This window comes from Passer montanus, unplaced genomic scaffold (assembly GCF_014805655.1).
Source record: "Passer montanus isolate IOZ18808 unplaced genomic scaffold, ASM1480565v1 scaffold55, whole genome shotgun sequence".
Classification (NCBI taxonomy): domain Eukaryota; kingdom Metazoa; phylum Chordata; class Aves; order Passeriformes; family Passeridae; genus Passer; species Passer montanus.
The window spans coordinates 711,907-735,343 of record NW_024370485.1 but is presented as its reverse complement, the minus strand read 5'-3'; the positions used below and the strand labels follow the sequence as shown (position 1 = coordinate 735,343).

The following is a 23,437-nucleotide window of genomic DNA, read 5'->3' as shown; positions in this document are numbered from 1 at the left end:
CTGTTTAGACTGTGCTAGGAATTCAAAGATGCCTGGAGGGAAAAGTGCTCCTCTGCCACATTCCTGTTTGGACAGGAGCAGGAGACCACCAGGCAAAGAGAGGGGGTGCTGCAGAAACAAGTTTTGTCACTTCACTGGTGCCTCTCTCCTCACACAAACCAGGCTCCATTCCAGTCCCAGTTTGTGTTCCACTGCAAACTCTGCAATCACATAAAGCTGCAAAACAGGCTTCCAAATCCCAGTGTAGGTTTTATAAATGATGTGGAGTTAATTTTTATTTACATAACATTTCAGGCAATCGACATAAACATTTGTAAGCTGTATGGAGGAACGTCATGGTGGTTCAAAGGCATGTATGGGCACATGGACAATCCTCCAGAGAGATTTAGGAGCATCTGCTGCTACTTGTTCAGTACAAGAGAAAAGCACAACCTTCTCTCTCCATATTTTTACATGTGCTTGGCTTTCAAACATGTGAACAGTGCACACAGGCCCAGTGTTTTGTCAAAGGGAAGAGAAAGGGACACATTCCACAGGAATTTCATGGATTGTATTAATTTCCAAACCAAGCCTATTTAATTAGGGTGAGAAGGAAAAGGGCAGGAAGAATAAATGACACAGGCAAGGGCAAAAAAAAATGTACAATAAAATATGTTCGCTCCCTTAAGCAATGGCCACCAGGATCAGCCACACGACACAAATATTCCAAGCCACAGCAGAAGGGCAAGTACATTAAAATAAAAATCAGCCACACACTGCCTTTGACAACACACTTGAAAGAACCAAAGGGGATCACACCTCACCCCTCTGACCCATGAGCAGCACCCCCCTGGCCCAGAGAAGGGCAGCAGCACAGCCTCCCTCTGGCACAGTGCTAAATGCTATAAGGCAGAGTCAAAGTCCAATAAAATAAAATGCCAAACTGGGTTGATCCAGATGAGGGCTCTTCTGGGCCCTGGGTTACTCTTGGCACCCTTGCCAATGCAACCAAAATGGAGAACTCTTCAATTCATGCTGAGCTCACAGCAGTACAGACTTATTTTAGCATAAGCACCTGCCTTACAGACCAGGGAATCACTTCAAGAGGAGTAGGAAGACAGTTCAGCAGGATTTGTTCAAGTTTATGAAAGCAGAAGGAAGGAAAGATTTCCTACAGGAAAAAAAAAGGACAGCATGTCTGTATGGGCTCTGGGATCCTCTCCCAGAATCAGCTCCGAGCTCTGCTGCTGACAGTCCTGTGGGGAAGGAAGGGCTCAGCTCCTGTCTCCTACAGCTGGTGCAGGGTCTGTAAGAGCATGTGGCGAGCAAAGGAACAGGAGTCAAGGGCACGGTTGGGTCTGTGGAAAGAAGGGAGACAGAGATTTAAAATACTGAATTTAAGAATGGCTTTGTGTCTGCCTTTGACTAAGCTAATAAACAGTGTTTCCAATGCATTAGGTGTGCATGCCCCAAAACCTACAGATTTTGCCCTGTTATCTTTTCCATTCCACCACTGCTGCCCAGGTCACTGCTTCCCATTCAGAGCTTGCTGTGGAAAACTCTCTCTCCTGAGAGTCCAAGTCAGGAAGACAGCAGCCAAGAAGCAGAACATTTATTTCCATAACTATAAACAATCTGCTGCTGACTTTTATCTCTGCAGCCCAGTGTCCCATTTTGGGTAGGATGATGGAGGTGGAAACCCCCTTCCCTCTCTTCTGGCAATGGGTTTTTCCCACAAAGTTTCACTGTTTAGAGCCCCAAAACACAGGAGATGATCCTGTGAGCACTCCAATCTTCTCACCAAGTCATCTGCTAGCTGTAATCAGATGGTGAGTTTGGTCTCAGGACTTTTAAAGTCTTCAAAAGAGGCAGCATAACCTCCTGTTACATTTCCCTGAGGTCAAGTAACACCTGACTGGCTTTGCTGGGCTGAGGCTATTTATGTTTTGCCTTTTTTTCCTATATTCTTTGTATTCTTCACACATGTATTTGCAGCTCTGTGGTCTATTGTATTAACAACCAGTTTCCCCAGTACTTTTGCATGGCCTTTCCTTAAGCAGAAAGGCAAAACAAATTCCAGAGCTCCAAGCCCTGGAAGGTACAAGTCTCCATCCTTATCTTGGTTCTTACCAAGGCTGAGAACAACTCTTCAAGATAAATTTCATGGACAAAGCACAACTAGTGCTAAAGGAGGGGGCTCCAGAGAAGGGGCTTGACCTGGTGGGGAATTGCATCACCACTTCTCCTAATTGGTGCTTCTTATCAATTATGCTAATTTCCTAAAACCTATAAAATGTACTCACCCCTGATGGGGGTGGACTTTTGGGGACATCTTTCCATAACTGCCTCTGGAGGTCTTCAAATAAAGATCACTTTTTATATTTCCTCCTTACTAAAATTATCTTGAGTTTCATTTCCAGGTTGGGGAAAAAGGCAACAGGGCCACCTTTCAGGGTGCCTTACAAACAGCCCACAGAACATGCAGAACATACCTGAAAGGGCCCAAGACAGAGGCTGCAATAGCTAAATCAGATTTACACAGAAGAATCTGCTCCCTGAAATTAAACCATGGAAATACACTCACAGCAGGGTTAACACGAGCCTAAATTTCTGTAACATTTCCATGGTGTCCCAGTAATGTATATTTCTGTTTCTGCAGGTTAATTGCTGCCTCAGCATCACTAAAACTTTTACCAGTCTCAATCCATCCATTAGGGAACTTCCTCCAAAGAATTTTAATCCAATATTTTCCACTGTTCTGAGAATAGAAATCATTAAAATTTTACCTCTCTCCTGCCTCACTGCAGCAAAATAACCTTTAACAATGAACAGTTGTGAAGCCTACTCAATGTGGGGGAAAGGGTGAGCTGAAATAAAGAGTGGAGTATCCAGGAAGGAGCAAGGAGTTCACCTCCAGGTGCTCTGCACACCACCAAGAGCTGCAGAGGTTGTTTGGTGCCTCACTCCATGGCTGCTGCCATTTAACAGAAGCACATCCTGGAGAAGACTCAACCATTTTATTCCCCCCAGAGCCATTCAGTGCCTCATATTGAACACAGTGTCACAGAATTACAGCTTGCACTTGATCTTCACAGTGGCTGGGAGACATTTCAGCCCCTATCTTTGGTAGACCCAGCCCTGTTTGCCATGAGGGAGCTGCTTCCATCCAGGCAGCTGCCCATTCCATTTTTGGAAACAGAGAACCTGGACCACTGATGTTGATCACAGATCCCTCAGCCTCCTCTCCTGACACTAAGCCTTCTCTAGCAATAAAATCCTCCTTATTTGCTGTGGAGTTACCTGCCTGCCCCTCCATGCTACAGACTGTTGGAAGAGACCAGTGATGTGATGCAATTCAACAGCAAATATAAAAAACAAAACCAAAAAAATCCCCAAAAAACAACCAAAGACAAATCCCATCACCTCCAGCAAGTCACAAGTGGGCAGACAGACATCCACATACTTTCAGTATTCCCACCTAAAAAATTATGGGAAAACACATGTGGATTCACAGCACCCTCTTGCGTCCAAAAAACCCAAATAAGGCTTGACAGCAAGCAGAGTAAGATGGATGCTGTTTACAGTCTGTATCCAAAATTCTGTAATTATTATTGACTAGAGAACGCTGCCTACAACAACAAACTGTCACAAAAGGAAGGAGGTAAATGCCTGCTCCAGAAGCACCCTTGCAGTGAAAGAGAGAAGAGCTCTGGCCTAGGCAGCTACAAGAATTTTACAGCTCTAAAAACCCAGAAGAGCTAACTGCAAACCAAAAAGAGAAAAAAAATAGAAAATATGCAAAATATGCATAGCAGTTTTCTGCAAGTGAAGGAATCATGGTTTGACAGAGTGGGATTAGATTTGTTGCAGAAGCAGAGGCCAGATGAAGTTCTGACTATTACTAGGTTAACCAGGTAGAGGTTTAACTTCAGGATTGCAATTTTACTCTGACTGGATTCCAAGAAGAGATCAGTTTTCTGCAAGTGAAGGAATCATGGTTTGACAGAGTGGGATTAGATTTGTTGCAGAAGCAGAGGCCAGATGAAGTTCTGACTATTACTAGGTTAACCAGGTAGAGGTTTAACTCCAGGATTGCAATTTTATCTGACTGGATTCCAAGGAGATAAGGGATAGAGGTTAATTGAGAAGCTGTGTGTTGGTTTTGGCTGGGATAATTTTCTTCACAGGAGGGGCTGTGTTTTGGATTTGTGCTGGAAGCAGTGCTGCTAACACAGGGATGGTTCAGTTACTGCTGAGCAGGGCTCATGGAAAGCATTGTAAGAAAGGCCTATGCTCATATAACAGAGACAGACTGCTTCTATCTAGTGTGGACTTCATTATGCAGGACAAAAGCTTCCCTGTAAAAGCACAGCTTGCAACAAGTTTGTAAAGCAGAAAACTTCAGCTCCAAGCATTTCATAGCACCAGGAGAGGCTTGGACTAGCACTGGTACCTACCATTTCCCTGTAAAAGCTGAGCTTGCAACAAGTTTGTAAAGCAGAAAACTTCAGCTCCAAGCATTTCATAGCACCAGGGCCAGTGGAGGCTTGGACTAGCACTGGTACATACCATAGGAAGATCTGCCTTCCACTAAGAGAGGCTCTCAGCTCTCACTCAGCACCTACAGAGCCTATGAACAGCCTCATGCTTCCAACAAGAGACTCTCCCCTCTTGTTCTTGTAGTGAAATGCTGGCTCTGGCTTCAGCAGGGTTGTTGTTGATGAATTCATGAAGACCAAAACCTTACTCTTTATTTTATGATACACAGCATCAGCTACAGCTTAAAAACACTTGCTGGGAAAAGCCTACATGCACATGTACAGGGAGAGGGAAGGCAAGTGTCTTTTCTGAGCAAAATTTGTTAGGATACTTAGAATTAAGAGATACTCTGGGCATTACTACCTAACATAAACAATTAGGACAGTCAAATGCCCTGAACCAAAGTACTTCTCCTGTATTCTCAGCTTCCAGCAACTTAAATTCCATTTTGAGGACTGGGGCTTGATCAATAAGCAAGAGCAAGGCAGCAGTGCAGAAAACAGCAGAAATTCAGTGACATGGTAAGCCCTGGTACTTCTTGCTTAAACCTAGAGTGATTGGGTTGGAGGTATATTTGTTCAGTTGGTAGAGCACATGGTCACTGGCTTGTAAGTGCCTGAACCTGATCAACACAAAGAGAGGAGGCAGCAGGCAAAGTGTTCCACAAGAAAGGCCTCCAGCTGGCATTTGCACATGTGTAAAGAAGATGCTTTATTTCCCAAAACTGACATTAGCATGGTTGGTGTTTATGCAGCAGTGGTTTGTGTCCATATCAGTTTTGACAGCTTCAGCCACACCAATGCCTGGAAAAATTCTTTTCCCCCATCACAACTAGCCAGCTTCCAAGCCCAGTAGAACCAAGACAGACCAGCAGTATTTGACTGCATTCCTACTGTCTACATTTCACATTGACCACAATTATCTGATGCCTCCACCTTTCACCAGCAAGGCATCCTAAGCAGCTGCTGCCAACCCATGTATCATGAAATTCAGGAAGGCTTAAGCCCCATTCTGGAACCTGCTAAAAAGTTCTCTCACCCTGCACAGCACATGGTCCATGCTGAGCCAGCCACCAAGCTCCAAACAGATTCCAGGCCTCTGCTGTTTCACCTGGAGTGACAAGTTTGGACTGCTTCTCCTCTGACTGTTGAACAGCAGTATGCAATCCTATTGCAAATCTATTTGGTGGGTGTTTTTCCCCTGAATCTCAGCAATGCTGAAGTTGACACTGATTTAATTCAGGAGAGAGATGGTTTCCATAGCCATTTAAGACATTAAAGTACAGGCAGTCAGTAAAAGCAGCTTCTTCAGTACTTATGCTCCCCACTCAGTTCTCAGAAAAATCACTAACTTTGTTGCTGTCACAGTAGGAAGTTCCACCATTTAAAAACAAATTCAGTCTTTGTGTTTTGCAGTTTTCATCTGCTGGTGTTCAGTGTCACACAGCATGAGAACTCAGGCAGAGCTCTGCTGACCCTCCTAACTCTGAAGGAGGACTTGGAGGGGACAGTTAGATCCAGTGCATCCACAGCTCACTCATGCAGTGGCCAGAAACCCAGCAGGTTTCCTTAAGCTCAAAACAGGCATTAGAGCCTTCAGAGCCACTTCCTTGCAAAGCCAACTTCCCACTTTTCACTCTTTAGGATTTTTTTTAACTCTGAACCTCACATACTGCAGTAAACAAGACAAAACAGAGGCCCATTAAGCTATTAATGTTTCAGAAGAGACATTTAGTGGCCCTTCACAACAGCTTACATGTAGCTATTAACCCTCAAACAGTTGCACAAGCTCCCACAGAGAAGACTGCATGGCAAACACAATACTCACTTTGTAACAAAAGCCGAGAGAACTGGGGCCAGGGATTTGGGGAAATAATCCTGCTGGACCATGTGGTTCAAGGTCATAAGAATACCATAGAGGCTTGGTACAGTTTTGATCTTCTCTTCACTCTGAAAAATGGACAAGAAATCAGACATCAGGCAACTGGGATTTGATTTAACCCACTGTAATTCACAGACAAGGAATTCTCTGCTGAATGAAGTGCTCCCACATCCAGCAGGAGAGAAAGCTGGTCACTAGATCAAGTACAAGACTCAGGTAGCCAATTCCATAGGCTCCCAGCACCTGAAATAGTGTATGAAGAACATTCTAGTGCTTATTAACTGACAGTAGTGCTAACAGGGAAAGGGAAGTTGTGAACCTGCAAGTGAAACAGCCAAATCTTTCCAGAGGATGTATCGAAGTGTTCTCCTGAGGAATTTTACCAGACTTCAGTCTGTAAAAAATTCAGCTGCCTTAATTTTTATTGTATTATTCTGTAGCTCATTTTTATACTACCTCCAGCTCTCTGACAGGCTCCCTCCAGCACCTGATGAAGTGTTCCCAGACCTGGTCTCAGAGTTATGTACAAGATAAGGTCAACAGTCACCCCCATGCTTACATGATGAATAAGTTATTCTTGCTCCTAATGTAATGCTACCCTACATGTTCTTACATTGTTTTCATTTATTTCTCTACTGGCATTTCAACAAAACTCACATTCTGCAGACAGGACCCAGACCTGTGTTCCTGCTGTATGACCTTGGAGCTCAAAGTATTAAGAATATTTGCTCACGTGCTTCCAGCTACACAGGGCTGAAAATGGAGCATGCACCTTCTCCACGTGCAGGGCACTGGGGATGAATTAGGCACATCACAGATGTGAATCAACAGGCTGATCTTCCTGGGCTTTATCACCAGTGCCACTTCCTGGCCTGAAAGAATTCTTCAGGAGCACAGGTTTGTGCTTTGTGCCTCATGCATATTGCTGTTTTCCATATGGGCAAGAGGTAGGTGGCAGTCCTCAAAACAGGCATTCTGCAGAACCAAATGCCACCTTGGGTTACACTGACCTTTCTGAGAAGTGGGAAGCTCAGTGCTGGTCCAGTAGACAATAAATACAGGGAGAGGAAAAACTGATTTTTAGGAAATTAAGTCATATCCACACATGTCAATGAGGGTCTGAATGCCAAGTTGGATACCACCAGGAGGACATTCATAAACCTGGTTAATAGCAGGCTGCTATAACAGATTATGGCTTTTCTGTAGTTTGGAATTGTCTTAGTCCAAGTTTATATTCTGAGCTTCCAGGTCTTGAGGCAGTGAGAAACACTAACCCTTGTAGCACAAGCAGGCAAAGGTGTTGAAGTCTTTAATCACAGGCTTCCTACTGACCCTCTATCTTCTCACAATAAGTTTATGCCTTGCAACTAATTACTTGCCACTAGCATTTGGCAAAGAGTCTCCAAAGCATGAAGTGGAAAGCCATTGATCTGGCATGAGTAGATGATACAAATTTTTGAGAAACACTCTCAAGAAATGCCCTAAAGGACCCCAATAACTATTAACATTGACATGGCTTTTATAGACACCATAGCCCAGCATTATTGCCCTAGCTGAGCCTCCCCACCTTCAGGGAATGACTGAGAACACTGAGCACATTGAGCAGGAGATGTACAAAAAGGTGACACATCCTTCATCCTAATGCAACCTTGCAATTTGCAGTTTCTGCTGGACCTGCAGACTTCCATTGTCCCTGGGCATCAGGCATGCACAGGCACCCAGCTGCTTCCATGGCAACATAATTACCCAAAATCCTGCCAGTCTGGCCTTCAACAGCCTGAACAGACCATGAGTTAACTCTTTCCTGCTTCCTCACCTTAAGTAGTCCCATGTGGACCAAGAGGTTTGAGATGAATGCATCTGAATTAAATGTGGCAGAACTGAAGGCTTTTTTCATCAAGGCATCTAAAAAGAGATAAGCACATTAGTGTAATCAAGACAGAAAAAGGACATTTATGGATTGTAAGATTAAAATGGATCATACAGAAACTCAGCTGTTAAACCAGTTTTGTGATATAGTATCTGTTCAGATTTCATTTGTCTCTATAAGCTCTGAAACATTAAGACTGGTAAAACCCCTTAAGTATAAAGGAGAAAAAACAAAATTTAAAAATCCAGCAAAACACACAAAGCCCACAAAAGAATTCCCACACTGCCAAGCTTCAGCTGCAATACACCCCAGTCCTATGAACCACCAGATGCTCTGCTCAGTGCATTTGAGCATGCATGCTATGTGTGTACATGCATATAAACATGAGCAGATGAGCCAGAGCTCATCAAGAGAGAGCCTCGACTTCTTAAAGGCCAGCAACAATTCACCTTTCAAATGAAACCACAAAGAATGAGCAAATACAATGAGAAAGTTTGTTCAGGTGTTTTCTGGGCTCCCTCAGGACCAATACTATGCCACAAACAATGGGCAAGCCAATGCTTTAACCTCTCATGTGTACAAGGTGGCAAGGCAACCTGTTTTTGACCTCTGACAATTCTGTTTTCTTAGAATGGGCAGAATTCACTACAGTGGCTGTAGAACAGTGCCAGACATTAACCAGGGCCCTCACTGTCAGCTGATGGATGCTTTTATGGAAGGTTCTACCTTTCCTGAAGAAGCAGGAATAAAGATAAACATGTTAAACACACTCGGGACAACAGTAATATCCTTTGTTCCATTTTTTACTGGAGACAACTCATAAGAGGCATGAGCCAAGGTGCAGTAGCTCAGTGAAGTGCCAAATGACTGTTTTACACTGATTCAACCCATAACCAACTGCAGAGAGCTACTGTGTTACTGTTTGTAAAACAACAATTTCACTGAGTCTATAAAGTCCAAACTAGGGAAATGCACAGTACACCACTCTAAGCGGTCTTCAAAGTAATTGATCCCATTTTTTTACACAATAATGATGGGTAGCTCATGTGTGGGAGAACTGAACTGCTGGGGGATTCAAAAAAGATGAAAGACAATGGTCAGATGCCCAGGATTGTTTGGAAATGCCCATTTCCAAGCAAAACCATGAAGGGATATACTAATAGTCCACACACTAATCAGACCTAACCCAAACTACTACTCCAATATAGTGTGAGAAATGGTTCCTTCTTTTAACATTAGTTTCTGTCTTGCCCCAAGCTGGAAATCTCTGCTTCCTGAAGAAATTAAAGATAAGAGACATCAACTAGGAGGTCTCTCTTCACAACCTACACTAGGGAGGCTACTTCCTGCAAACCACTTTTTAAATGAAGAGCCTTGGAAAGGCAACCTGCCTTAGAACAGAACAACTGGCTATGGACAGCCCAGCATCAAGGAGATGCAGTGGAGGCAGCACTGGGCCACTACAACAGAGACAGGCTTTGGCAGCACACAATATGCCAGGTTCAAAATTAATCTTCCACTCTACACAACAGCAGGGCACAGCTTGGCACTCTTATCTGCCAGGGACAAACAGGCCCCGTGGCCTGGCTCACAGGGCCCTGTGCACCTTGCAGTGGTGTCTATGGCACTGAACAGGTCACACCACAAAGTGAAGAAAGGCCCCATCACCTGTTGTTTCATGCACTGCTGTTTTCACTGGGGCCTCATCTTTGAAGACTGAGGATATCCTTAGGAGGGTTGCAACTACTTTCTCTACATCAGATGTATCTGTCTGAAAGAGAAAAAGAAATCAGTTAACTGCTAGACAGCTACACCACATGGGTCTCTGCTAGGGCTGTGTAAAGAATTAGTCTTCAGCTGACTGACATCAGCTTTGCCTTGGCCATATCACAAGGCACAAGCAACACAAACACAATTATTTTATGTAGAAGCTCTGATGCCAGTTTAAACATTAGCTGCATCATCTGCTACAATAAGGTTCTTTGGGATCACTGGAGAAAAGATGCAGATTTAGGTCAAGTTATCACCTCTGGCAATTAATTGAGAGAAAAATCAGGCCCAGACAAGCACCAGCTCACCTACCTGCTGAGCTATCAGCACAGAGCACTTTGGTCCTAGTCGCAGCAGCTTCTCTGGTGATGGGAAAGCAAGGAACGTGGCAACATCCACAGGAGGAGATGGCACTGGAGTTGAAGCCTGAAACAGGTGGAATCATCTCAACTTTATTCTTGGAAGTAAATAAATTGGTTCAGCGAAAGCAGATGGGACAGCTCAGGGCACAGCTATACCAGGCCAGACCTGTTCTGTTTGAAAACAGCCTGAGGCTGACCTCAGCCCAGAGCTGAAGTGGCCAGGATCTGCCAGCACCAGGGCATGGCACTGCCTGTACAAGGGACCCACCCCTTCTGAACATGGAAGACTTTTGCTACAACCACTACCCAGCCTTTCCCTCCACACATACACAACATGCCCACTTTAAAAACACATTTTTCAACTAATCCATTTTATTTCCTGAATGTTCTCCCTGGTACAATTGTGCCAGCCCATGCAGAATGTGACTGTGGAACCTGAACTTGAAATGCTGACAGGCAATCTCACTTCCTCCTTTACTCTTCTCCAGCTGATGAAACCAAAATCCATCTGGAAGAAAGCTGACCTGTGAATCAATTATCTTCTTAGGAGTCAGTGACTCCTGTTCTTCTGCTCCTCTCTCCTTCAGCTGTTGCTGTTCCTCCTCCTCTTCCTCCTCCTCATCTTCATCTTCCTCCTCCTCTTCCTCATCGTCATCCTCCTCCCCTTCATCATCACTAAGGTTAGAACGTTACACATTCCATTAATCACACACCTGGAATTCCTGTACATTGGAACTCAACTTTTCAAGAACAAAAGAGCAGCCTCTCCTCAAAGTCCTCCAGCAAGAAGCACATCCCACCTACGACACACCAAGAGGACACTCAGACAGCAGTCACCCAGCTGAGAACAGCAAGAAAAGATCAACAAACACAATCAGTTACTCATGCTGAGGTAAGTCTATCAATGAAAACAAGTCACATCCTTGGCTGTTCTCCACACTCAGATCAACATCCACCACCAATGAGAGAGTTCTTACTTTAAGATGAGATAGGTCAATGAAAATGTAGATTAAAATTGTCAGAAAAGATCTGATTTAAACTCTGGTACCATGCCTACCTCAAAGATCCTAGCACTGATGCCATATTGAAGCCTTCCAGGATCTCATGGAGCTGCTCACACACCTCTTCTCCCAGACAGTTACCTAGGTTGACAGAGGAAACAGAGTGGACTTGACAGATGCACACAAGTTTGCTCTTGAGGACTTAGCTGTACATTCTTGTCTCTTTGTTTCTGAAATCGAACACATACCACTTCTGCACAACAGCTTAGAGGCAGCAACACAAACTGCACTTATCAGACAGAATCAAACAGTTGTTAAACAAATTTCAGCAGCATTACACAATGGTTGGAGATGAAAATCCCCTAATGCTTCAGAATTTGAGAGACTTGCTGTTGTTTCTCTAAATAGCTCTTGTTCTTAGTGATCCTAAAACAAGGACACAGCATAGCACCAGAGAAATGACCCAAGGTATGAACAGAAAAAGCCAACAAAGTCAAAGTTCTCACACTCTTCTGCAGAGCTGCACACAAAGGTTTTTGTTTACATGTATGAAGTATTTGAGATAGAACTGAATAAATAAGAGTTTTACTGAAAACAGGCATAGGTATCAGCTTAATCTCTGCACCTTATCAGGTGATCCAAAAATGCTCACCAATTGAACTGAGTTAATGGCTCAAGAAAACTTTCAGGATCTAACCATTTCCTGTCCCAAGGTCATGCAAGTTCATTTGCACTGTTTTTTATATGCTGACAATTGCAAGAATAGAAAATATGGCTCTGTCAACATTTTTCCTAGTGGTTTCTCATTGGACTCAAACTACACATACTTTAGCAAACCTACATACCATTGAGATCCAACTTCTCCAACTCTGTTTTATCTTCAATAGCTTCAGCAACAGTCAGAGCAGCATCTCGCTTGATCTCACAGAAAGACAAATTCAGTTCCTAAAAATGAAGAACATTTTGTCTGCAGAATTCCTATTAAGATCTATCATATCCATAAACTTCATGTCCTCACAAGTGTCCTGGAAAGACTCTCATTTGAAGAGGCTCCTAGCAAAAAAAAGTGATATTAATTGAAAATAAAGCCTGATATACTCCTACCTCATATACTTGAAAGGGGAATTTTGAAACATACTGGTGGTTAAGAGCAGCACTATTAAAGGTGGCAATTTTAAAATACCTACAAATCACTGCTCACCTAAAAGGCATCAGACATTTCAGTCCTTAGCAGTCAGCTGACTGGAGATCTTCACTTATCTAGGGGCTCAAGAGCACTCCAAAACTCCCACTCTGGTAAGTCTAGCAGAAGGGGCAGCTACTGTACTAAACAGATTGCACATTTCCTTTGACACCTCAGTTGCAAGTTAAGGCCTTCAAAAAAAAGCCATGAGTGGTATTACTTCTGACAGACCCAGCCAGCAGAGAAACCACGTGGACTAGTAAGAGTAAAGCAATTCAACAGCCAGACACCATCCCCCACCATTCCACACTGTGCTCAATCAAACCCTTCCTGAGAAGGGATTGAATATTAACAGGAGAAGGGAAGCAGTCCTTGAACAGAATGAATCAGCTGCAATTGCTTCATGCTACCTTCCCTTAACCATTTCTGTTCTGGAAAAAATGACAGCTTCTGTCTGCTCATCTCAGTATCCCATAACTTAAGTTTGCTTGGGAGATTCAGACAAGTTCCAGCAGAACCAGCAGAAGCCCAAGCCAGGGATCACACACTACAAAGAACCTACTCCTTTCTAGACCAGGTTCATACACACAAACAGGTTATTAGGTTAATTTTTGTCTTCAACTGCAAGATTAGGAATCACACATTCAGCATCTGTCTCAGGGTAGTTATGACTCATGGCAGGTGTTTCTAAAGATCCTAGCTTGCTTATGTCATCAATTTGACTTCAGCCTATCCAGAATGTTGTCAGATTCAAGTTCTGTGCAAATACTGATGTAGGAGGCTGTGGTATTGCCAAAAATGAAACATACTTTGACTGATGTTCTAACAGAGAAAGAATTAACTGCATGAGCTATGAAATGCTGAAAAGACAAGCTGCTCATGAAGTCCCCTTCATGTCAGTCCCCACTCTTGAAGCTCTGGAAAGTTCTAATAGCAGGTACTTCCATTATCAGATTTCTTGAGCAGCACTTGCTGAGTTGAGCCAACAGCTGCAAAAACATCAGGCAAAGACTAAACAGATCCCTGGTACACCTCCACATAGCACAGCCCTCACTGGATGGTGGGATGCCACTGACCTATAGCACAGCTTGTTGGATTCAGATGTGAGCACAGAGCCTGCATGGGACTGAATTCTACCTTAAAGTAATCAGCAGCAGTAGGAGAACAAAGAGAAAAACATGAAATGGAAAACATGGCATTTTTCCAAAGAACTGAACAGCAAGCAGACATACCTTTAATTTATGAAGCCCTTCTTTAACAGCATCAGCAATAGCAACAGCACCCTTGGAACGCACCAGGCAGTCCCCAAAGTTGATCACTTCAACCTGACGAAGTGCCTTCAGAGTCTGCACAGCAAGACAGCACAGATGTGAAAGTGGACATGCAACTAAGTGAGCATCCTATTACTTCTGGAATGTCATCCTTCCTATTGCAGCATGACATGGTTCCACCAACCCAAAGGTGCTAATGCCAACCAGACCTGAGACAAAACCCAAACCAACTGCTTAAAACAACTCACGTCTGCCATGGCCACAGCTCCTTTCTCTGTGAAGGTGTTGTCATTCAGGTTTATAACCTTAAGCAGTGGGTTGATAGCAAAGGCCTGTGCCAGTGCTGTTATGCCAGGATGGTTGATTCCATTCTGTGGCATATGAACCTCTTCTAGAGTCCCAATGATCTGGGAAAGGATGTAGACAAAAAAATAAAAAAAAGCTTTTAGAAAGCATTCAGCTTCAATTCAACTCCAGCTCATGAGCATGTTGCTCCACTCTTAGGATTTACTTAAAATTGTTTTGAGTTTCAAAACCCCATTGTTCTTCTCCAGTGAATTATTTACCAGCAATTCTATCACAAATCTAAGTGAAATCACAGGTTTTAGGATTTACTTAAAATTGTTTTGAGTTTCAAAACTACTTGCTCTTCTACAGTGAATTGTTTACCAGCAATTCTGTCACAAATCTAAGTGAAATCACAGATGCATGGCAAGTGTCAGATAAATACAAAGCCCTGATTCAGAGACACAAGTATCATTGTCCTATATGCCTACTCTAAATAACTTAACAGTTCTTTTCCTGTGGTTCAAGAACACTGAAACAGACCACAGAACATCACTTTAATTTTCTAATTAAAATGTACATTTTGCCCTGACCTGAGAAGCAAACATGTAAGAAACCCAGTACAAATACTGTTGATGGACTAATCAGCAGGTCACATAACACAGTAATTAACCCCCTTTTGGTAGCACCATTCTATCTTGATTCTCCACGAATCACATTGTTATACAACTCCAGTATTTTAAGAGTCTTATTTTTGCCATGATTACTGATTAACCCAAATCACATTTAGGCAGTTCTTTACAAAAAAAGTCAACCTGTAACCTGCAATATCATTGCCAATATACGTGACAATATGCATTGTAATTCAGAAGTCATTTCTAGCAACAGGTGAGGTCTAAGGAGGGAATTATGTGGCCCCAATCACAGTGAACTGTCTTCCTCCCACAAAAGTGCAAGTGGGCCAGTGACAGCTAGAGAAAGCCAGGCAACACTTCCAGCTCTGACCAGCTGATCCTAGCAAAAACACCGTGCTGCTTTTGCCAGGTGCCTGAGCAAAGCAGCACTCATGAGAACAAGCTGGGATACCCACCCCAGTGCCAGTCAACAACCATTAGCATAGAGAGAGGAAAAGGAACAGGACTATTAAATTACTCAGGAGATGACTATTTCTCCCTCAGGTAACTACTTCACACAGCAACTAGCTATGTGTTTGGAAATTTAGGTCACAAAAACACTCAGTCAGCAACTCTAATTCCACTTGTTGAAGACTCCAGTTTTAGCAGCAAGGAACATTGTGACTTTAGTGAACAGACCACCAGCTCCTGCCTCCTAGCTGAGGCAAACTCTGTGCATCACCTTTAACACTAGCACTGAATCATACCTTGCTCCAGTTTGCTGTCAAAGCAGCTCTGGTTTGACACTCACCCCGAAGGCTTCAGCCAGGGCAGTGGCACCATCATTCTCCAGACGATTTCTGCCAGCCACAAATATTTTTAAAGCAAGAGGCTTGCCTTGGGCACTTGATTTCCTGTGACACTCTTTCAGAGCAGCTGCCAATATCTAAAGATAAAACAAGCACTTTATACTTCCCCAGCATACCACTCTACAGGAATCCTACTGCGTTTTGTAGATCCACCTCTTGAGAATTACTTGGGGCATCACTGAGACTTACCTGTTTCTACAAGAGGGTACACAATAAAACTCTCTACCTGCAACATTTGCACACTGGTCTCAGGCAAGAATTGATAATTTTCAACACTAAAACACACTGAGCCATCAAGTACATTTTGCTTGTAATCAAGCAAGCTTATATGGGCAGCAAGTTGACCATGAGCTACCAATACACACTTGAAGCAAAGGAATTCTACTGGGTTGCCCTGGGAAAAAGCACTCACAGAAGGTCAGATCCTTCTCTACTTAGCCCTGTGAAATGCATCCAAGCACCAAGTGTACTGAGGACAAATGAAGAACTGGAGAATTTTACTCACTAGGATAGTACTGAGATTAATAAGGTCGGAGAAAAGGCTCTGGGGGACATATCCATATGTAAAAATAGCCAGAACAACAAAATAAGGAGAGAAGGCGGTATAAAGAAGGCAGAGTTAGACACAACTGCACACAAAGTGCAGAGAAAACACCATTTTAACACAAACTCCTTTTTTTACTGTGAGGGATAGGCTATTCATAGAGCTTGTGAAGTCTCCATATTCAAAACCTGACTAGACCAAGCTTGAAGAACCCGGCGTACTTGTAGTTGCCTTAAGCAGGGGAGTTGGCAATCAAAGATTGCTTCCAACTTCATTCCCAGAGAGGAGATAACCCTTACCTTGCCACCACCAATGCCCATGCCACAGTTATTGAGCTTGAGTTCCTGCAGAGTGTAGCATGCAGGGCTCTTCAGCAGAGCCTCGAAGCCACGCACACCGTCTGGCCCAAAGGCATTGTCACTGAGGTCCAACTCCACCAGCTGGGCTCCAGCAGCAATCAGTGCATCCCCCAAAGAGATCTGGAAGGAAACAGATGGCAGTGGGAGGGAGGGAATGGATTAACTTTTAGTGACAGCATCACTGCAGTGGCTAGGTATGACAGTGATGCTGCAAAAAAGAAAATTCCACTTTGAAGACATTCTGCAAAGCTGCATGAGGAAATAAAACTTTACCACTAAATCCAAAGAGGAAGTTGCACAAATTAAGCTAAAGATAACCATAAAGCAGTTACCAAGACACTATTCCATCCCTTTAGGTTAAATACTTTTCAAAGTGAATTTCCTGCTCTACACAGCTGAAGGAAATACTGTTTTCACCAATGTTGAGCTTGTGCTCTGGCTTCACAGGACTCAAAGAGACAAGGAGCTCTGTAATGCCTTAGAAGACACAGCCACACAATTTATTTAGAAAGCTTAGCTCTCACTTTATCTGTTGGGTCATGAAGATGGTTTTTCCCAGTGAAAAGCTCCTTCACCAGCATGGACTCACATTTAACCTTTAATCAACTCCTCTCCATCTCATACAGGAAGAGCAAAAGAGAACCACTCACCTATTCTGAGACATTTAGCACTAACAGCACAGAGAAGGATCACTCTGAACAAAACAGAGGCTTCCACAAAAAGCATGACAGGTGAGAAAAGAGGTTTTATTAGTCATAAGTCTCAGACCTAGTTTTTACTTACCAAAGCAGGAGGGATCTCAGACCTTAGCCTGCCTGTGAACATGTCACTCCAATGACACCTCTAAAATAAGAAGCATACAGATAAAACCCACTAAAATATTTAGGTCAACTCAGCTGTAACAAACATTTACACATACAAGATGCTTTACATCACTGGAGACAGCTTAATGTTGTCTCCCTTCCCTTGGGTTGTCATTGGATTGTACTAAAGAGCTGCAAGAACCAGTGTTACAATCACTTCACTTGAAAGGACAAAGTAACTGAAATTCACACTATAAACATTATACAAGAATTCTTGCTTGTGTTCAAACTGGAATTATTTTCTGCTGAGAAAATTGCTACTGAAAAAAATCAACAGGAAACAGAAGAATACATTAGCAATGCAGATTTTACTAAGGTGTGAAGCACAACAATCTGAACTTACTGGAAAAGCCACCCTTGGGTGATTAATGTATATCAATGTCTCATACCACTCTCCTTCAAGGGACAGTGTAGTGCCTCTAGCAGCACAGCATCCCCTTAACATTAGGCTAGAGCAACAGTAGGAAAACAAAGCTTGAGCAAAGATGAACCTCCTCTTGCATTTCCTCCCTACTCAGACATTCTCTGCAGACTCACTCTCCAGAAGATTTGCTCAGTTTTTCAGAGAACTTCATTTGAACTTAGTATTTTGTTGCCATGGCTTTGTTTACAGATGCTGCCTTCAACAGAGGCTCTGGCTCTCACAGCCTCCCAGCTTTGAGATTGGAAGCTTTCTACACAGGAAGTTAGGAATGCCAAAGGTACTCCCATTATCCCAAAGTCTCCAAATTATGCTGCACTTTTATAAGATTGCTCCTCCCTCCTGGAAGAGCCACCAAGCAAGCTTCAGGGGTAACTCAAGGAAGGTTTCTGCAGGAAGAGCCTAGACAGGCCTTCAGTACTTCCACATTATTTCTTCCCCTTGACTACCCCACAGTTAAGAATCTCACCTTGAGCTCACTTTTCTTCTCCAAGGCTTTGGCAATAACCTTTGCTGCCTCCACTCCCACTGTGTTGCCTTCCAGGCGCAAGGCTTCCAGGCCATCAAATTCCTCAATTTGCTTGATCACTTCTTCAGCTGCAAGAAGCAGAGAATCTAGTTGGTCTTTTAACCATTGTCTTGGTTACCACAGTAACCCTCTGAGATCCAGTAAAACTTGTTCAACATCTAGCAAAAAAGCTAGAACAACACCTGAAACAGCAATGGGAACAGAGCTGAAGTGTCAGGTCACCAGAAAGAACACTCTCCATTCCCTACCCTGCCTCTCATAGTTTTTCTTTTTCCTCCTGTTTATTCTGACAGCCATCCTCCTATTTGCAAAAGTAAGTTTCTTTACTTCCCAAATAAAACTCTTCTGCCATTCAGCACATGCTTTAAAAGCCAGAGTACACATCCCTGGAGAGGTGCAAAGACTAAGTTAAAAGTTGATGGGCATTAATGTCACATCAACAGGAAGAAGTTCCCTCTGACTGGCACAGAAGTAATGCTGGTTTAGCAAACACATCAGGGTGAAACAGTTTAGCTCTACAGTAATCCTGTGCAAGGCAGAGGAAAGCTGCAGTCTCTCCTGCCAATGGGCACTTGATATTGTTCCCATGCTCCAAGGCCTTTCCCCATAGTTCAGTGCCTTTGAACTACTAAATCAATCTGTAAAAAAGCTCCACCTTTGGCATCAACAAAAAGAAAAAGCTATATAGTATACATGCTATAATCTATTGTTTGCTATATACTATAGCAAATAGCCTCTCTGAAAGACATGCTGTTCTCCTTGTCGTGGCAGAAATGTTGATCTAATACATACATTTTCTCCAGATATTTACATCAGCAGCCACTGTAAGATTTGTTGTGACACACATACAGCAACAAGACAGAAAGAAAGTGAACTATTGCAGCAGGCTCACATATCAGCCCACTGCTCTGTGCAGGTCTTGTTCCAAGAGCTGTGATACACTTGTTTACTGTTTTTAAAAGAAGCACTGACTTCTAATGCCCAGTAACTGTCACAAGCACTTAGAGAGAACACCAAGAATACAACAACTGCAAACCAGGCACCCAAACCCCAGTTACAGCAGCTACAGCACTGCCAGGGCACCAGAAGGGCAGGAAACATCCCTGTCAGAAGCAGCTGTAGCTGACAGACCCCTGCATCACAGGTGTGTTATGACAATTTGTCACATTTTTCTGTAGGATTAGCATAAAGTTTACCACAAGATCTGACATCTTCAGGGAGATGCTTTCAAAGCACAAGGGTATTTTGTCTTACCATCTTCAGCTGTGTTGAGTTTAAGGCTCTGGCCTTTGAAGCTCAACTGTCCACCACCCACTTTGGTTTTGGCAAGTGACTCTGCAAGCTTCGTGATGTCTTCTGATGCCATTTTCCTGCTTTTTCCAAAAGTTAAGAACTGTCAATTAAAAGAAACAGTCATCAAAAAAACCCTCTAACTACAATACATAATCTATACAAATAACCATATTTATTTGAACATTAATGTGGTTTTTGTTACTCAGATATCTAATTGAGTTTTCAATGTCATTACTACTTTTCCCCAGAGCTCAATTAAGACAGCTAAGCTAGATTAATATTCCAAAGCCAGCCAGTCAGATGGTGCTGATTCTTCCAACACTGACATAATAAATACTTCATAAATAAACAGTAGGTAAAACTATGGATTAAGGCCACATTAAGACATCACTCTTTGTGCAAGATTAACAATTACAATGCAATATTCCTCTCATTTCAACCTCCATCCTTTAATTATATGTGCTGCACGCTTCCCCTGCTCTCCAAAGCAAGCTAGAATGAACACAGTTGCTTTTCCTTTTCAGTTCTATTCCCAGAAGTGCCCTTGTCAGCACAGTTCCAGAAGCACCGAGTTGCTGAAAACACTGTGTGTGCTGCATACAAAACTCTCCCAGCTTCCTGGGTGCTCTTTCCTTTCAGATGTTCCACACAAATAAACAGGATGATCTTACAATAAATTTAAATCACTGAATCTACCCTTGAGGCCCAAGTTTGGAGCTAGCCATGCCTGGTAGCATCTGCATGGCATTATTTAATGAATATTAATCACTGTCTAAAGGAACTGGCCTCCATCCACTGAGCAGGATAAACAGAGTACATTTCTTATCCCACTGACTCTGCTGGGATAAAAGGATACACACAAGTAATGCTTAGAAACCACACACTCAGACTTTAGATGTCAGAAGGGATGAAGTTCCATTCCTATAACAGAAAACTGGTTCCCTTCCACTCCTGTCTGATTACAAGTGACCCCACACTCTTGTAGTTGTTTGAGGTCAACAGTGCTGCTTTTAAAATATCCCCTGTACAAAAGCTCCATATTTTCCTCCACATACTTTCCTCCTGCTACCCATCTGTAAAGCCTGCAGCTTCCCCAGGGTATGACTTCTCTTCAGGGGTCTTGAATTTTAACATTGCTTTTGGAAACAAGGGGTGGCAATCTCCAAGGCTGAAGAATGTAAGTTTTCTAGGATGACTATCCTCTCAAGTAGGTGCTGTCAGTAGAAAGAAACCTGATGCCTTCTGAGGCTACCTGGAGCAGAGGATAGGTGGTGTTAAAGGAATAAAGTAGGTATTTATTGAAAGGCCTTCAAAAGATTCACCTTGGGCAGGACAAGGGCCCGGCCATGGCTCCACCCAAGATGGACACCCAGTCACAAGTTTTCAGATTTCTGTAAGTTTTGGCCCACTTATATATTGGGGTTAATTGTCCAATTTCAGCTTCAGGTTATGAAGTCCCATCCTCCCAGACTGCTCTCCTCACTTTGCTGTTGTTTACACTTTTTGGGCCTGAAGCTGCAACAGTGCCCTTGTCTCTCAGGCTGGAAAAAGATTGTTTGTCTGACTGCCCTGGGAAGAGAACTTGCTAACACTTTATATGAAATTCAGAGTCACACACTAAGGCAGCAGTAGGGAACTTGAAAAATATGAAAGCTAAAACTTAAGGCATCAAACCCATGTCACTTACTCCATTCCTACCAGACCACCCAGATACCAAACTCATGGAGGATAGGTGGTGTTAAAGGAATAAAGTAGGTATTTATTGAAAGGCCTTCAAAAAATTCACCTTGGGCAGGACAAGAGCCTGGCCACGGCTCCACCCAAGATGGACACCCAGTCACAAGTCTTCAGATTTCTGTAAGTTTTGGCCCACTTATATATTGGGGTTAATTGTCCAATTTCAGGTTCAGGTTATGAAGTCCCATCCTCCCAGATTGCTCTCCTCAGTTTGCTGTTGTTTACACTTTTTGGGCCGGAAGCTGCAACAGTGTCCTTGTCTCTCAGGCTGGAAAAGGATTGTTTGTCTGACTGCTTTAGGAAGAGAACTTGCTAACACTTTATATGAAATTCAGAGTCACACACTAAGGCAGCAGTAGGGAACTTGAAAAATATGAAAGCTAAAACTTAAGGCATCAAATCCATGTAACTTACTCCATTCCTACCAGACCACCCAGATACCAAACTCATGGATATTTCCAGCCTCTGCCAATCCAAAACTGAGACGGAAGAAAAAGAGGACATCCTCCAAACCATGAAGGCTTTACCAAACAGGAACAGAAGTTAATATCTGCAGAAGTTAGTCTGTCCACCTAGCTCAATTAACAACTTTACTCTTAAAAGTCAGTTCCATTCTACTATGATCATCTTCCTTACAGATGTTCACATCCTCCTGGCTTCTCTTCCCCTTGAATCTCCTTTGTCACTCTTCACCTTACACACAGACTACCTCCTAACCTCAACATACAAATGCAGCATAGCATCCTGAAGCACGTTTTGTAGCACATGGCAGCCACACCCAACTGTCAACCTACCAGAGGTCTGTCTCTTCACGGTCAATTCTTCCACACAGAAAGCTTTGGGGAAAAAAGAAGAAAAAAAATTAGGAAGAGTTAGTCTGTTTGGCAAACAGGCAAACACAACCAAGACCTAAAAATGCCTAACGACAGGTCTGCTTTTCACTCAAGGGCTGTATGAGGCTTTACGCTTCATGATGATCACAGAAGTTAGTTCAGATGAATTCTTTAATTACCACACTCCGCCGAGCCCAGCAGCGGCGACCCTCTGCTCGCCCAGCAGCGGGGCCCCGGCTGCAGCTAACGGCAGCGCTGCCGCCTCGCCTCGCCTCACCTCACCTCCTGGGGGACTGCGCCGCCGGGAAGGCGCGGGAGCCGCACGCCTCACGCCGCCGCCGCCGCGCCGGGGCCGCTGGGTGAGGGCGGGCGGGGGAGGCGGAGGATTTGAACGCCGGCAGTTCTGCTCCCCGCTCCGGGATTGGCCGCCGCGCCGTGACGTCACGGGACGCGCTCCATCGCCGCGCCGCAGCCGGTGTCGCCACGCCGGACTGGGCGGGGCTGTGGGGGCGTGCGCGGCGGCGGCCGCGGGGCACGCCGGGAGCTGTAGTCCTGTTGCGGCCCTGGGCTGCGGGTGCTCCGGCGGCCTGAGCGGGCCGGGCCGCGCTCAGCTCCAATAGCCCTGTCCGCGAAGTGTCGCTGGGGAAGCTGCCGCAAGCCCGCAGGTGCGACACGAGCGCCTTCCGATGTGATGCCTTGCCTAGATAATGCCCCTGGGGTCTCCTGCTTGTACTCGTATGTTTCTGTCAGACCGTTCTGCTAAGGAAGGCATTTCACAGGATCACAGAATCTGTCAGCTCGGAAAAGATCTCTGGGATCATCGAGTCTGGCCTATGACCAAAGAACACCTTATCAACTAGACCATGGCACTAAGTGCCACATCCAGTCTTAAGCACCTCCTGGGACGGTGGCAACACCACCTCCCTGGACAGCCCGACCCAATACCCAACCACCCTTTCTGTGACTAAATTCCTCCTAATGGCCACCCTAAACCTCCTCCGGCACAGCATATGACTGTCATCTGTCGCTTCCACCCTGGAGTGCAAAGGCATTCCTGCTTCAGGGTGGAGAAAAGCCTTGGTTTGTGTCACAGCCTTGTGTGCACATCATGCGTGATGTTTTCTTCCTGAGTATAGAAACAAAAGTGCATTGGATGAGTCTGTGCACAGACCTGCCTACTGCTGCAAGGGTTTGCACAGCGCCTCTGTCCCTTCTCTGCAGCCTACAGGCACCA

General features: G+C 44.0%; 1 protein-coding gene across 5 annotated transcripts; it reads right to left on the bottom strand.

Moving 5' to 3' along the window:
• Positions 1 to 244: 244 nt before the first annotated feature.
• RANGAP1 (Ran GTPase activating protein 1) lies at positions 245 to 22,658 on the bottom strand. Of its 5 annotated transcripts, none has more exons than XM_039725402.1 (17): positions 22,481 to 22,651; positions 22,165 to 22,206; positions 19,595 to 19,713; positions 18,281 to 18,408; positions 17,311 to 17,370; positions 16,468 to 16,647; positions 15,567 to 15,701; positions 14,105 to 14,263; positions 13,818 to 13,931; positions 12,248 to 12,347; positions 11,459 to 11,543; positions 10,926 to 11,076; positions 10,352 to 10,465; positions 9,938 to 10,040; positions 8,216 to 8,304; positions 6,346 to 6,467; positions 245 to 1,337 (listed from the first exon to the last, which is right to left on the bottom strand). In XM_039725402.1, exons 3-17 carry the CDS (start codon positions 19,704 to 19,706, stop codon positions 1,268 to 1,270), a joined length of 1,722 nt encoding a protein of 573 aa, XP_039581336.1. In that variant the 5' UTR covers positions 19,707 to 19,713; positions 22,165 to 22,206; positions 22,481 to 22,651; the 3' UTR covers positions 245 to 1,267. The 5 variants fall into 5 exon arrangements, with proteins under 5 accessions (XP_039581336.1, XP_039581337.1, XP_039581334.1 ...); XM_039725403.1 differs by having other exon boundaries at positions 22,486 to 22,651; XM_039725400.1 differs by having other exon boundaries at positions 19,595 to 19,733; positions 22,481 to 22,649.
• Between the last annotated feature and the right edge of the window lie 779 nt (positions 22,659 to 23,437).

Bases quoted from the DNA above. Each gene is read 5' to 3' on its own strand.
- RANGAP1 (XM_039725402.1), bottom strand. From the start codon at position 19,706: ATGGCATCAGAAGACATCACGAAGCTTGCAGAGTCACTTGCCAAAACC. The intron at 11,544-12,247 runs GTATGTAGGTTT...CTGTCAACCTAG, and splicing joins GGAGAAGTTGGATCTCAATG to GTAACTGTCTGGGAGAAGAG. The intron at 10,466-10,925 runs GTCAGCTTTCTT...CACCTGTTTCAG, and splicing joins AGAAGATAATTGATTCACAG to GCTTCAACTCCAGTGCCATC.